The 15,830-nt window shown below is 40.2% G+C and overlaps 1 protein-coding gene across 12 annotated transcripts in view; it reads right to left on the bottom strand.

Moving 5' to 3' along the window:
- The window catches only part of DPY19L4 (dpy-19 like 4), a 71,659-nt gene extending 67,086 nt beyond the window's left edge, over positions 1–4,573 (bottom strand). For 5 of the 12 annotated variants that reach the window (XM_033125902.1, XM_033125896.1, XM_033125891.1 and 2 more), the window contains exon 1: positions 4,454–4,573. Coding sequence is in view for 8 of the 12 variants with exons in the window: in XM_033125891.1 (XP_032981782.1) it covers positions 4,454–4,469 (16 nt within the window). In the remaining 4 variants the exon portion in view is untranslated. Of the gene's footprint in view, positions 1–4,246; positions 4,392–4,453 lie in introns of those variants that run through there. The other 7 variants (XM_033125890.1, XM_033125893.1, XM_033125894.1 and 4 more) reach the window with 4 other exon arrangements.
- Positions 4,574–15,830: the final 11,257 nt, after the last annotated feature.

Raw genomic sequence — 15,830 nt, 5'->3', positions numbered from 1 at the left:
GAAAGTTATTATTTTTATTAAAAAGGAATATAAGAGGACTGGCCCGGTGGCTCAGGTGGTTAGAGCGCCATGCTCCTAACACCAAGGTTGCTGGTTTGATTCCCACATGGGTCAGTGAGCTTCAAACTCTACAGCTAAGATTGTGAACAATCTCTCTGGAGCTGGGCTACCGTGAGCAGATGGAGGTTGGCGTGAGCTCCCCGGGGATGCTGAGTGCTGCCGCGGGCTACTGGGTGCCACCATGTGCAGACAGCGGCCAGCGTGAGTGACCGGCAGCCAGTGTGAGTGGCCAGCAGCCAGCTTGAGTTGCCGTGGGCTGCTGTGTGCTGCCGTGGGTGGCCGATGGCCAGTGTGAGTGGCCTGCAGCCAGCGGGAATGCTATGAGCTGCCGACCAATGACTGGCGACCAACTGCCTCAGCAGTGGGGAGCACAAGGCTCATAATACCAGCATGGGCCAGGGAGCTGTGTCCTACACAACTAGACTGAGAAACAACGGCTTGAACCGGATTGGAGGGTTGGGTCGGAGGTGGAAGAAGGGGGAAAGGAAAAAAAAAAGAATAACAAGGAAAAAATATAACTATGAGTTTACTTAGTAGCTACACATGCATGTTAAACACATTAATAGTATTGGATTTTTTTAAAAAGAAATTTAATTGGATAATTTCAGAAAGCAAGTTAACAAATACTGGGGATGCCAAAAACATGTATACACATTTTAAGAGATTTTAACACTGGTCATCATTGCTCAAGCTGTAAGTGGTTTGCCATAATCATAAATGTCTAGACCCTGATGATAACCACTTTGAGCACCTCTTGTAATTGCAGAAGTCAAACGTATTCATCTGATGACTTGTATTCATCTTTTGTTATCGGTATATATTAATACAGTTTTTTCCTTTCTTAAAATGTGTATATATTTTTTTTGGCACCCTCTATGTACTGAGGTAGTTAACAAATGTATATGACCAATAGGTTAGGTAAGGCTTTTTATTAGACAGAGTCTAAAAGCATACATTTAAGATAAAGATAAATTTGGAAGGGGGCCGGCCAGGTGGCTCCGTGCTCCTAACTCCAAAGGCTGCCGGTTCGATTCCCACATGGGCCAGTGGGCTCTCAACCACAAGGTTGCCGGTTTGACTCCTTGACTCCCACAAGGGACGGTGGGCAGCGCCCCCTGCAACTAACAGCAACTGGACCTGGAGCTGAACTGCGCCCTCTACAACTAAGATTGAAAGGACAACTTGACTTGGAAAAAATCCTTACTGTTCCCCAAAAAGTCCTGTTCCCCTTTCCCAATAAAACCTTTAAAAACTGCAAAAATAAATAAATTAAACAAATAAATTTGGAAGGGGATATTCACATAAAAAGTGTTCTTTACAAAAAACTATCATTTTCCTTTTTATAAAAAAATTTTTTGGGGTGGCCAGTTAGCTCAGTTGTTTAGAGCGTGGTGCTCATAACACCAAGGTTGCCAGTTCGATCCCCTTATGGGCCACTGTGAGCTGTGCCATCCACAACTAGATTGAAACAACTACTTGACTTGGAGATGATGGGCCCTGAAAAAACACAAATAAACAAACAAACAAACAAATACAATTCTTTATAAAATGATCACTTTACAGGGACTTAATAAAGTGTTCGCTGTGCACATAAAAGGACTTTATTTATAAAAGTACAATTTATACAAAAATTTTGCAGTTTCCCAAATAATTTATGAAGCATACAAATCTTAACAGTCATCTCTCAAGAATCTATATTAGCAATGATAAAGACCATACAAATAAATATTCTATAAAGGATCTATAATACTATATTTTCTTAAGTCTAATATGCCATACATTTAAAAATACTATTTAATAACAGTTTTTCAAGGGGAAAAAATTACCATATTAAATGCATGCACTGATTTTCAAACATGTCAATTTCAGTAGCATAAAATTGTGGGAGCAAAAAGTACAACATGGAAAATACAGAATTCATTTTAGTCAATTTCTTCAACCTTGTCCCTAAAACTGATTTTTTGACTGTCACCAAGTAACAAATCTGATTGGGTGCAAATTTCACTTCATTTCCTTTATATTGATCTTATAACTTCAAAATTGATAAACAAAGCCAAGAATCTCTAGATGGCTAAGTAACAAAGGCCAAAGCAGTGGACAAACTAGATTATTAATTCTGATAGGAAAGCTCGTGGATAGAATTCAAGTTTCTTTTCATTATTTTACATTTTTAGCATTGCAAAGAAAAAGTCAAACTAAATGAAAATGATAACATAGCTACAAAAACAACCTGATATTTCCGGTCCAGTGACCTTCTTCATGAGATAGTATGGCTACCAATAGGCGTGCAAATGTCCATCCAGACTATACATAGCAATTTCCAAGTGAAGTGTTATTACTACTTTACTCAAGGTTGTCACTTTGCTCTAACATTTCTTTCAGGAAGCATAAATATAAAAACCCTGACCGTGTATAGCACCAAGAAAGACATTTTTTGGAAGATGAGATTCCTAAAGAGTAGTTACTTAGAGAAAAAGTGAGACAATAAAGAGGATCCAGGTGAGCATAAATGATAAGTAAAAAGGGATATAGAGAACATGTGGATACAAGTAAATTAGACTAGTCTAATTTTAATACAGTGAATACAAGATAATATGTGTTTTGAGAAAAAAAGTATCGAGTGCCAAATAAATGTAAAACACTCAGAAAAATGCCTGGCACACAGACATGCTTGCTATAAGTATCATTACTAGCATTATTATAATAAAAGAGAATTTTTTTACTCATTCATTGTTGACTATTATATCCCAGCACCTACCACAGTAGGCACCCAAATATTTATGGAATTTAAAAACATGTTAAATGAAATTATATTTTAAATAATTGCAATCCATTATCTGTCCTATATAAGATGTACTTAATTATTTTGGAATATCTGTAATTCTACAACCAAAAATCATTTTTCATTTTATATTACATAAGTAAATTTCACAAAATAGTGTGGTCTTTTTAATTGGTCCTACATCATCTCTATTTAATTAGCTGTTAACTATAATCTCCTAAAACAATTTCTCATTTTGGATGATGTATAACATTAAAGACTTTAGTACCACAGTATTAATTTTTTCATGCTTTAACTTAAGCATGAAAATGCTCATGGAAACATACAAACTAGCTTATCAGCCTACCCCCACAGATTTACAATTAGAAAAGGAAAAAATTATCAAAAAATATTTTAAATAATATACTGCAACCAAGATAAAACAAAGGCAATAAATGGAATTACATTCTTCCTTAAAAAACTATAGTTTTGTTTTTGAAGCTGTTTTTAGGTTGAATGTCTTAAATTTAATCAGTTTTAACACTCCGAAAACTCAAGGAAAAGAAGACAAATATGAAGCCAGTGAGCATAAGGGCAGGAAAGCAAGTCAGAAAACAGCAAACACTTCTTCAATTAATTTTTTAAAAATCACTTTCCACTGAATTCTTGATACTCCGTCCTTGCACTCTTGGTTCACTAAGACTTAAATCTAAACAGATCACATTCACAACCCCCCTCAATAGGGTAAAAAGTCATATTTTCCACCAAAATGAAAACTGCTCAGTCAAGTGACACCATCATATGTATCTGCTCCTGAAATTAGTACAGGTATCATGAAGTTATTATGCCATGAATGTTTCCAGTCGTAGCTGTTATTAGCTAAGTTCCTCCCAACTCCCCATTTTTCTCTCATACCTATCATTTTCTATTACTAAATACTGCTGTAAGAATTAATTTTCTTGGCATTAGCCCTGCGGGGGTACGGAAAGCTTTCTCCAGCCCACCCACTTTCACCCTCAAAGCACTCCTGACCTCCTAATTCTCCACAACTACTTACAGTCCTTCGCCCTATCTTCCTCTACCATTTAAGTGAACCTGGCCTTCTTTTCTGCTTGTTCATCCCTTCCCAAACCACCTTACCACGTTTATCCCAAATTCCTGCCTCTTTTTGTACCCTTGGCATACGGCTCCTCTCAGCTGGTAACTTTGCATTTGTCAGTATCCATGGTCCTCTTAAGAGGGCACTCAACGAAGGTCATCTGGTTAAACAACTATCTCTTTCAAATACGCAATCAGTACCTAAACCTGCATCTTCTAAACCAAGCTTTATCCGTCACCACATGAATTATCGGCTCACAACCCTCCCTCTCAACCACTCCCCCACAGCTTTTGCTCTTCCTACCCCATTCCTAACTTTAACTCCACCTTTGTTCCCAATTCTGCGGACAAAACTTCCGGCCATTCACTCGGCTCCTTCTGAATTTCTTCACAAACATCCCCATGCTGGCCAGTTCTTTAACGCCTGCCCGTCCCACGCGGCCGCCCGGGTCCAGGCCTCCGCAACCCTCGCGCCACGCCACTCTTTCCCGAGACGTCGGGAGACAGTTGGCGAGCTGGACCCTGGGCCGTTACCTTCTTCCTCCGCCATCGTTTCCGCGAAGGCCGGGGGCACCCCTGTGACTCCCGAGCTGTCGGGAATCTCCCGCCCTCAGCGCCGCGGAAGCCTTCGACCGCCAAAAGCCCGTTCTTGGTCGCCGCACCCCCACTTCCTGACCCGCCCCCCTCCGGAGTCGCCGCCAACCGCGTCCCCTCAGGCGTCCCCGGAACCAGAGAGCGGAGAGTGGCGGAAGAATTTGGGTGGTGCTCCTGAGCCTGCGCCGGCAGAAAGGTGACGCGAGGCCAGGGCGACGCTCACAGCCAGCGCTCCAGGTCAGGCTCCTCCGGGGAGAAGGAGGCTGGTGGCCCCGTGACAGCACCTCCTCTCTCGCGGTCCTTACCAAAAGGTGTCGAGCCCGAGCATGTTTTGTCCGCGACTTTTGTGGTTCACTTTATGGATTTAGAGAATACCATCAGCTATATCTTCCAGATCCAGCCCCTATCCCGGCCCCATTTTACAGAAAGGAAACTGAAGTCCAGCGGGGTGTGAATCATAAATCTGGACAAAGCCAGAACTGAAACCCAGGCCTAGGGACTCCTGTCAGGGCCTGCATTCTCGGGGATTTCAGAGTTCGGCAGAACACTAACTACGCGCTTGGGTTTAGTAGCCGCTTGACCATTACAAGAAAGAAGTTTATACTTGAAGCTTAGTGTTTTTAACCACCCAAACTGATTAAACAAATACTTTTGCATTTCATGATTTTATATTTCAGGAATACTGTAAAAACTATTTTTCAGTAAAAACAGTAATACTATGCTCTATACAGGGGGCAGGATGCATTTAGATATTCCACAGCTGTGGGACATACTTTTAACTTGGTATACTGTTTCTCTTCACTTTTATTATATCTGACATTCTCTAACAAATACCAGGAGAACGTAGAAGTAAATTTAGGAACTGACAAAGTGCTCATTTTAAAGCAAGAGAAAAAAGCGTTAAGAACTCACTGAAGTCATGGGGTAATTATGGATGTCCCATTCTTAACAGACAGCAAGATTCTCCTAATAGCAGCTTTGTCAAGTTAGGATATTTGGGGAGCAGCTATCAGTTTTCAGTACTGTGCAAAAACAGTTCCAAGAACTCTTTATGCCTTTAGTTGCCTGTAAATTTGTAATGCTTTCAGCACTGGACCAGGAGGTAGAAACGGTGGGTACCAATGGACCAGAAAAGACCAATGTCAAAGCAGAGAGAACAGAATACATGGACCTTGAAAACTGCAAGATGTGGCAGGTTCCATGGACATGGGCAGCAGATACCAGTGTACTGCTTATCAGATGAGCACACTGCAAGGGCTCCACCTCATGGGAAAACAATACAATGGCCACTGAGGATCACTGTTTTCCAAGTCAAAGGTCTTGAGGTGATGTCCATACTCATATTTCCTTCATGATGACGTCAAGGTGACTGATGGACTTACTTGTAAATTTGCCTGCTCTATACAGTAGTGGATAGAGGAAATAGCTTCTTAAAGTGAAATGGAAATATGAAAGAAAATATAATTATTCAGGGGGCTGGCCCCATGGCTCAGGCAGTTGGAGCTTCGTGCTCCTAACACCGAAGACTAGCTGCTTGATTCCCACATGTGCCAATGGGCTCTTAATCACAAGGTTGCCGGTTTGATTCCTCGACTCCCACAGATTTGGTGGGCTCTGTCCCCTGCAACTAAGAATGAACACGGCACCTTGAGCTGAGCTGCCGCTGAGCTCCTAGAAGGCTGTTGGTTGGAGCGCATCCTCTCAACCACAAGGTTGCCAGTTCAACTCCTGCAAGGGATGGGGGACTGCGCCAACTGCAACTACAATTGAAAGGGCAACAACTTGACTTGGAAAAAATCCTGGAAGTACACACTGTTCCCCAATAAAGTCCTGTTTAAAAAAAAAAGATAATTATTCAATCTTCAGATAGAAATCAGTGGAATCATGATTGTGTTCCCTAGTAGAAACGTTCTTCCCTTGACCCCTAAAATCTCCGCATAAGAATAATGAGAGTGAATCAGTCTATCCCCAAACCTCTGTAATTTTGTTATGAGAGAATTAGGCTATTTTTGATTCAAAATATATACTTCATCCAAAAAGACAGAATCTAAACTGCTCAAGATGTTGCCATGCAGCAGGCATTATAGGCATTATAACTGACTTTTCAGTAGGTCATTCCATAATCCCATAAGACCAGCTGCTTCCAGATGGTAATGCACAGAGCTAGTGGATACATGGTCCTAAGCTATCTTCCTATGATAATTTGATTATTTTACCACTGCAAACCATAGCCTTCCAGTTTCCAGTACAAATTGTGAAGGGTCATTTTATTACCCTTTGCCATACCTTCATTAATCCTCAAATAGTATTTTATTTACAATCTACTCTCAAAGAGCAATATGTTTTTCTGCTACTTTGAAGACTCCCTTATGCAATTGATATTTTTAGGAAGTCGTGAAATGTTCTGTAAGAAGTTAAGTGTTTAGGAAATGTAGATTAGCAGGCTATTGTGGAAAACTGGGGAAGAAATAAAGCTTGGAATAAGGCAGTAGGAATTAAAATGTTCAGAGAATGGATTCAAAAGATGCTGGAGGTAAAAATCTATAGGGCCTCATGACAAGTTGGATGTGATAAATGAGTTGAAGATGATTCCTGAGGTTTCTATCTTGAAATTAATCATGTCCTTTCTCTGAGCCACAATGCACTTCCAGGTTATGAGAATATAAAATAAAAGCCCCTGAGGATTTACCTACTTTAAAGCAAAACAATACAGGCAAAGCTGTTTCAAAATCATTTTTTCTGTCACATGCTCCATCTTAGCAGTAACAGAATAATTAGTGTAAAATGTTCGTATAGTTCAGCTTTTCTATTCAAGATAAGAAATGTTTGTTTCATTATGTAATAAAAATCTTAGTTATCCATTGGTCAACAACATCTTTATATTATTTTCAGATATCCTTTGTGAAGTCTGAACTGACTGTGATTTGTCTTTGAAAACATAATGCCATAACCACCTTTATATTCTGGCTTGTATTTTGGGCATGTTTTATTTCATTCTTTCAACTCTTTGAAAACACATCGTAGACAACTATTTTGAGAACTGACTTAAAAGTTGTTGATAATAGTAAATATTAACTGTGGGTGTGACTTAGAGGACCAACGTGATAAACTGTATATTTCACGCTATCCGTGTGACCTATCCTTTGATTTGAGGCTGTTTTGTCTCAGCTTGTCACTACTTCTAATTGTGACTATGGATTAACGTTTTGGGTTTTTTCCCTATACTTTTTCTGTAAAAGGGATAAAGTGTATATTGTCAGTTGCTCCCACAGTTGTTTCCTCAAGTAGGCGTCATTTTGTTCCTCATCGTTTGAAGCTTTGCTTCAGTGCCACCTGAATACATTTGCCCTATTATCACTCATCAAAAGGGGCTTCCTTTTCATGGAATGGGAGAGCTATAATCATACAAACCAACAGAGTCAAACCGGGACTATATAATCTACTCAGGTGGGATACATTAAACAGTGTGTATTCTATTTAAATGTTTTGGATTGGGCATAATAGACATTATAGGACATTTTCTTAAGGAGTTTTTCTAGAATTAAGATTCCTCTAGGAAAAGATTTTTTACCAAATAGCTCATGTGAAATAATACTCACAAATAGATGAAAGCATTATTGGTACTAAGTGGCCTATTATTGAGATTTTCCCAGGCAAAGCTTCTATTTTAGTAGACACAGTTTACTGACTTTATACCAAGAATCCTTCCTCTTTTCTTTTAGTAAAGCACTCTAAATATTTGTGAAATTCAGTTAAATTGAATTATATTACAGTTGCCAGATAAAACATAAGATATTTTAGTGTAATATGTCCCATGCAATATTTGGGCCATACTTATACTAAAAATTGTTATCTGAAATTGCCATTTAACTGAATATCTTGTTTTGGGTTTAGTTTAGTGTTTCATTTGTTTTTGCTAACTCTATCAACCCTCTTTATGGATTGAGACTGCCCCATTGGAAGCCACCTAGCACCAATTACTTTCAGGCCTTCTGGGCACATGTAAATAACAGATTGAATTTTTCTTATGACAGGGGAGGCAGTTAATAGCAAGTGGACTCTGAGTGCCTCAACTGCATTAATTCAGAAAAGAATCTGCCATTCTTAAAGCCCTAACACATGAAATTGCTCCTGCTGTTTTCCCACCCTACAAAGGGCTCAGGCTAGACCTGGATGGGCATAGTGCAGTCCTGGAGCTGCCACTGAACTCCTCAGTCAGTCAACCAGAGCCAGTGCACATGGTTTACCAGGCATATCTAGACCTGCTGTGGTGAGAGGACTAATCACACTTACAAAATTAAAGGTATCTCAAAACCAAAAAAGCACAATGATTTGGGGGGAAAATGTTTCCCACCAAAATTATGCCTTATCATAACAATTTATGTAAAAGAAATGTATTTTTTAAAAATGTAATATAAATTGTTTAAAAAGCAATTTATATGTAAGGGAAATTGCTATGACTTTTTTTCTTTTTTAATACAATAAAAAATTAAAAAATAGTTTTAAATGGTACAAAAGAAAACCAATTTTTGCTATTTATCAACATTTAAATTTATAAAAATTCTTAAAGCTGTACAGAATCACATTAGTTTTCACCTTTAGGAATACATATACTTTTTTCAACAAATATTTATTGCATATATTGCAAGCACTGCGTAGTCACTAAGAATACAGTGGGCAAGAAGATACACACTGCCATGATGGGAGTTACAATATGGGGAGCTGATTACAAGGAGATCTTACTGAGTCTAGTGAGTCAGGAAACACCTTCTGAAAAATATTTCTGAGTAGCAGTTAGTGAAGAGAAATAACAAAAACAAAATGGTGTTTCACGCAGAAGAAACACAGATTAAAGTGCATCACTCCTGCAAAGAACTAGAAAAAGTACAACAAAGAGTAGAGCATGAAGGGAAGTGTGCCTTGAAACAAGTTCAAAATGTAGGTAGGTCATAGATTATCATGTAGTCAGACGTGTGTGGATTTTTTCATATACTAAATGGGGACCTTTAATAAAAAGATTTTAAGGAGACAACCAAAATGGTGTAGTAGGTAAATGCTGTGCTACAACCACATCAAAACTACAACAAATCTACAAAACAACCATTATTGAGAATCACCTAAAATCAAGCAGAACTGAAGTCTTTCAATTAAGGACACACAGAAGCCACCTCCAGACTGGTAGTTATGGCAGAGACGTGGAACAGGCTGGTCCCACACCTGTGTGTGACCATTAAATATTGGGAGGGATATTTCGGCTGTGGGGGTCCCCTCCACCCCCAGAGGAGTGAGAGATCCCAGCCGCACCCCAGCCCAGGGTTCCAGTGCCAGGGAGAGAAGTCCCCATAATTTCTGGTTGTGAAAACCAGTGGAGATTGTGACTGAGTGAGAGTGAGTGTGGCTGCTCTCAAAGGGACCATGTGAGGACTTACCCTCCAACGGAATCACTCACTCTGAGCTCCAGTGCTGGGGCACCAGCTGGAAAGATGGCAGGGACATACGGGGGGGAACTGAGTTGTCTGTCTTGGGACGGGGGCTGGAGAAGCAGCATTCTTCTAGACAGGGGAGCTGGTACAGGCCATTGTTTCTTTGCTGAGCCCTCCCACCTTTCCCATGTGAGGATGCAGGTGGCTGCCATATCTGAGTCTCCACCGTTCATTTGTCACACCCTGGCGATTCGAGACCCAGCCCTGCTCAACTTTTGGGCATACCCAGGTCTCTTCCAGTGGCTCTTTTGTGCAGATCGCCTGCCTTAGCTCATGCTGCAGACTTTCCTAGGGTCTCTCAAAGGTTCGTGGAACCCAGACAAGCAGCACCTGGATTGAGCGTGTCCTGTACCTCTGGCTGAGCAGCCCTAAGCAGGCACGAGCGACAGCCAGCTTTGGTTCATGGCTTGCTTGGCCTCTCAAGAACTTCCAAACACAGCACAGGCAGCAGCCATCTGCAGATTTGTTTGTGGTTCCTCTTGGGTGGCTCCAACTGGGACAAGAGCTGTGACTGGACTTGACAGCGGATCCCCTCTAAGGTGGTGGGGCTGTCGCCACCAGTGGCCAGCTTCAAAATGATCTGGAGCATCACCCAGCCGCCTCCAAGTACCACACACCCAAGGAGCAGATTGGGCAGGCACTAAAGTCTTGGTTGGTAGGGTTAGCCCCTGCACAACAACTCTTCCACTGTAGTCAAGGCCAGTCCTCACAACCAGTGAGCCCAAAGGTCAGTCCCTTCTATTGATGTGCAATTATCAACCAAGGCTACAAGAGGATGGCACATACAACCCACACAAGGGACACACCAAGAGTGTGTGGCTCAGGCAACTAGAAAGGCCGTGCCACTGAACCCACCACTACATACCTACATAAGGCCACTATACTAACACTGGAAAACATAGCAGCCCCACCTAATACACAGAAACAAACACAGGGAGGCAGCCAAAATGGGGAGACAAAGAAACATGTCTCAAATAGAAGAATAGAATAATGCTTCAGAAAAGAACTAAGCAAAATGGAGACAAGCAATCTATCAGACGCAGAGTTCAAAACACTGGTTATAAGAATGCTCACTGGTCTCAGAGAGAATTTCGCTATAGAGAAATAGGAAGCATAAAAATGGAAATGGAAACCATGAAAAAGAACCAGTCAGAAATAAAAGATACAATAACGGAAAAGAAGACTATATTACAGGGAATCAACAGTAGATTAGATGAAGCAGAGGATCCAACCAGTGATGTAGAAGATAAAGTAGCAGAAAACACCAAACCAGAACAGAAAAAAAAAAAAGAATGCAAAAAATTGAGAGTTTAAGGGGCCTCTGAGACAATATGAATCGTACCAACATTTGCATTATAGGGGTACCAGAAGGAAAAGAGAGAGAGAGCAAGGAATTGAAAACCTATTTGAAGAAATAATGACAAAAATCTTCCTTAACCTGGTGAAGGAAATAGATATACAAGCCCAGGTAGCACAGAGAGAGTCCCAAACAAGATAAACCCAAAGAGGCCGACACCAAGACACATCATAATTAAAACACAAAAGGTTAAAGACAAAGAGAATCTTAAAAGCAGCAAGAGAAAAGCAGTTAGTTACTTACAAGGGAACTCCCATAAGACTGGCAGCTGATTTCTCAACAGAAACTTTGCAGGCAAGAAGGGAGTGGCAGGAAATATTCCAAGTGATGAAAAGCAACGAAATACAACCAAGATTACTCTACCCAGCAAAGCTATCACTTAGAACTGAAAGACAAGGAGCTTCCCAGACAAGAAAAAGCTAAAGGAGTTCATTACCACCAAACAAGCATTACAAGGAATCTTACAGGGATTTCTTTAAGATGACAGGGGTGTTAAGGGTGGGTGAAAGGGGGAGGGATTAAGAAATACAAATTGGTTGTTCCACAGTAGTCATGGGGATGTAGGGTATACCATAAGGAATATAGTCAATAACACTGTAATAACTAGGTATGGTGCCAGATAGGTACTGGATCTATCAGGGTGATAGATGGGAATGGGGTTGGGGGCAGGGTGAAAAAGGTGAAGGAATTAAGAAATACAAATTGGTAGTTAATACAGTATGGAAGCAGGAGCCACACGATCCGCAACCTGCCATCCACTTCTCTCTGCAACAACAACGTCAAGATCATGTAAGGTGCCAGATGGGCACTACACTTATCAGGGGGATCACTTCATATACTGTGTAGATGCCTGACCAATGTGCTATACAACTGAAGCTGAAGTCGAATAATATTCAATGCCAACTATAACTAAATACATAGATATCTATAGTCATAGGATGTGGAGTACATCATAGGGAAGATAGTCAATGGTATTATAACAGCTATATGTCAAAAGAGTAGTAGCTTGGGGGGTGGAGTATCACGATATGAGGGTTTAAATGTCTATTATGTTGCTATGTGCACCTGAAACTAATAAAAAATTTAAAAAATAAAAAAGATTTTAAGAACACAAACGCTATGTTATCACATACAATAATGAGGTCGAGAGGAAATTTTTGCAGGTGATGGATGTTTGTGACATTGTGGTGAGGATTTTACTGGTGTATACTTATCTCCAAATTCATCAATTTGTACATACATAAATATAGGAACTTTTTATGTCTCAATCATACTTCAATAAAAGAGTTAAAAAGAAAACATGTAATGAGGTCTGTGTTTTTAACTTAAGACTGTTCTTTTAAAATAAGCATTCTAGAAATAGAGGAAAGCAGAACTTGATGCAAAGAGTCCAATATTGAGGCAAAAAACTGATGAGATGCTGGTGACTAGGATGGTGAGGAGAGGAAATTAAGCATGAATTTCTAATTTTAACACCTGATGGTATATGGTGCTTGTTCCTGAAGTAACGAGAATTCAAGGAACAGCAGGGTTTTAGACAGAGGAAGGTAAATTCTATTTTAAGTATGTTGACTTTGAAGTGCCTGGGGAGACTTCCAAATGGAAATATCTATTACACTGTTGGGTATAAATGTCCATAGCTCTGCAGAGGAGTGTGGAAGTAAATGAATGAGTTTGCTCAGAGAATGAATAGATGGAAAAGGCAGCTGAGGAAGGAACCATGAGAAACACTCTCAGGTATGGAAGGATGAATCACAAAGGAGGCTGAGAATCAAAACACGCTGAGAATTCCACATTTTTTTAAATGTGCTTTTTAGTGTTTAACTCTATCAAATGGGTTTTATTTATAAAACACTGGCTCAAATTTGAGTAACAGCGGCTTTATTACCCATTGTCACGCAGGGTGTCATGCGGGGTCTCAGCTCCCGCTCCCCACAGAAGAACGCAGGACATGGTGAGGCAAAAAAGGAACACCCATGGAGCCATAGATAGGGGAGTCATACCACCATATTCTCGCTGGCAGCTGGGTTGGAGACACAGGAAGCAGGAGCCACATGATCCACAACCTGCCATCCACTTCTCTCTGCAAACCAACCTCACTTACTAGCTGCAATCCGCTGTGCTAACTGCAATCCACTCTTACTAGCTCAGCCACCATCTTCTTGTTAGCCCCCATTTGCTGCTAGCATAGCCACAGTCATTACATTTGTGGCCAGTGGCTCACTGGTTACAGCTGACGGCCGACGAACCACAGCTGATGGCCATCCAATCACAGTTGATGGCCATTTACTACCTGAGCCAGCATCTTTCCAAGTGAGGCCAAGAGCCTGGAAACTGCACTCCTGGCTGTCCCCACACCCATTTATCAACATTCACTTCTAGAACAGCAACTTATGCAGCTACTAAATAATTCAGCTGCTGAAGTAATGGCATGCTGGCAAAAGTAAAAAGGCAGACCAAAGGAACACTATGAAGCCCTACTGTGTGACACTATAAACAATTAACTATATTTGGGCAATGCTAGGAAAAGAGGCAGAACAGATAAAGGAGCAACTATGAGAATATTAATCACATTAACCAGTTTTCAAATCTTTATCTTCCAGATCCTTTCATTTACTTTCTATGCAACCATGAGCAGGTTTTATTAACCTGTTTTATTAACAGTTCAGTTTCCTAGTCTATAAAATAATTAGTAGTACCTACTGTAATAGGTTATTGTGAAAATTCATTTAACCAACAAAATGCTTATTATTGTTGGGCTTATATGTTCTCAGTTTTGTTACAGCTTCCAAGGTAATGATTACCAGCTTGGCCCCAAATATCCTTCCATCTTTCACTCTTAGGAATTGCACTAATCTATACTGAAATAAGAACATTTGCCCTTTAATATAGGTTTAAGCAAGGGTGAAGTCATATAGTTTGCTTCTGAACCTTTTTTCCCCTAGTAGGTCCATACCTTGGGAACTTGGCCTTCAAGATCTCAACAGAAAGGAGGCAGCAAAAATGTAGAAAAACAATTTTCTCCCTAAGGAACTCAGGGCTCTTACTCCCCAATTTTATCCTGGTATCCTTGTGGTCCTCAAAATTTAGATCATCTTCTGTCTAGTCCGTATTTCTTCATATTAGCGCATGGACCAGAGAACGGATTAAAGCAGTTGTATTGATTTAACCTTAAACCGAAGACGTCCATAAACAATATTCCACCAGTTCAGTCCTATTCTTTTACTCTTCTCATTAAGAGCATCGCCTCCCTACAGGGGCTCAATTTTGAACTTGACCCAAAGAACTTGCTTTAAAATAATACAACAGTGGGGAAAAGAAGCATGATTGGCCTGGGATTCGTAACTGTTGAAACTGATAGAGAGTACATGGTATTTATTATTCCATCTACTTTTGTGTTATGTTAAAGAAAAATTGTTTTCAGAGCTGGAGAAAGTAAGAACAGAAATTGTATAATCAACTACAATACCTAAGAGATTGATCTTGAAGGTCTTTTATATATTCCAGTCCTCTTTACTCCCATTCTCTCTTCCTTCCCTATCACCCTTACTGCCTAGTTTTCTTTTCTGCCATGAGAAGAGCAGCTACACAAGGTACTTTCAGGGAGCTAAATAGGAAAACCAGTTTATCCCAGGCAACTTTGTTTTTGGTGAAGGCAGGGAAGGCAACATTAAATGCCTGCCAGAGACATCAAAGAAAAGAGGAACATGGGTCAGAAGCTCAGCTTGTCTAGAGGTCTCTGCCACCTCCTTGCAGATGATGGCACAGACCCAAAGTTGAAGTACAAATCATTTTTGTAAATGACATAGACAAGGACTGGGACTGAAAAACTTTCCCAGGTGAACTGAACTTCATTCAGTGAATGCTTAACATGGGCAAACTGAGTGAACAGAAAGAAATATGCTAGATAAACAAGAAATACAAGTATATACCTTCTGTCTTTGTGGTCATAAAATTCAGAACTGACACACTTGAGCTCTATAACAAGATTATATATGTTAAGTGACAATGACAATGTATATAGCTCTGAAATGGTAAGTCAGTCAAGACTTAACTGTGGTCCTAACGAATGGGTAGAATTTGGATTAGAGAATATTGGAGAACTGAGCATCAGCAAGGACAGAGTAATTAGGGGGGAAAAAGTTTGTGTAATTCAGAAACACTAATGTTCTAGATCTTAGTTTTATGTGGCTTAAATAGGTTTTCAAGTTGTCAAACAGAGCTCCAGTAATATGATGCCAAGACCAAATGTTAATATGTCTGACTGCCCATTAAAAATATCAGTTTCATTGATTAATGCTCTAAGGATAACCATATCCTTGTTTGAACTGTATCTGGAATGCATTTACCATTGATAGCTTTTAGAAAATACTTATGGTAAACTTAGGGAAAAACCTCACCACCTCAGGAAAAGATGGCTTACCTTGCTCCTCCACCATTATTATAGCTCTTCTAATAACAAAAAAGAATGCAAACA

Source organism: Rhinolophus ferrumequinum, chromosome 14 (assembly GCF_004115265.2).
Source record: "Rhinolophus ferrumequinum isolate MPI-CBG mRhiFer1 chromosome 14, mRhiFer1_v1.p, whole genome shotgun sequence".
NCBI lineage: Eukaryota > Metazoa > Chordata > Mammalia > Chiroptera > Rhinolophidae > Rhinolophus > Rhinolophus ferrumequinum.
This window is presented reverse-complemented; position numbering and strand designations above follow the sequence as displayed.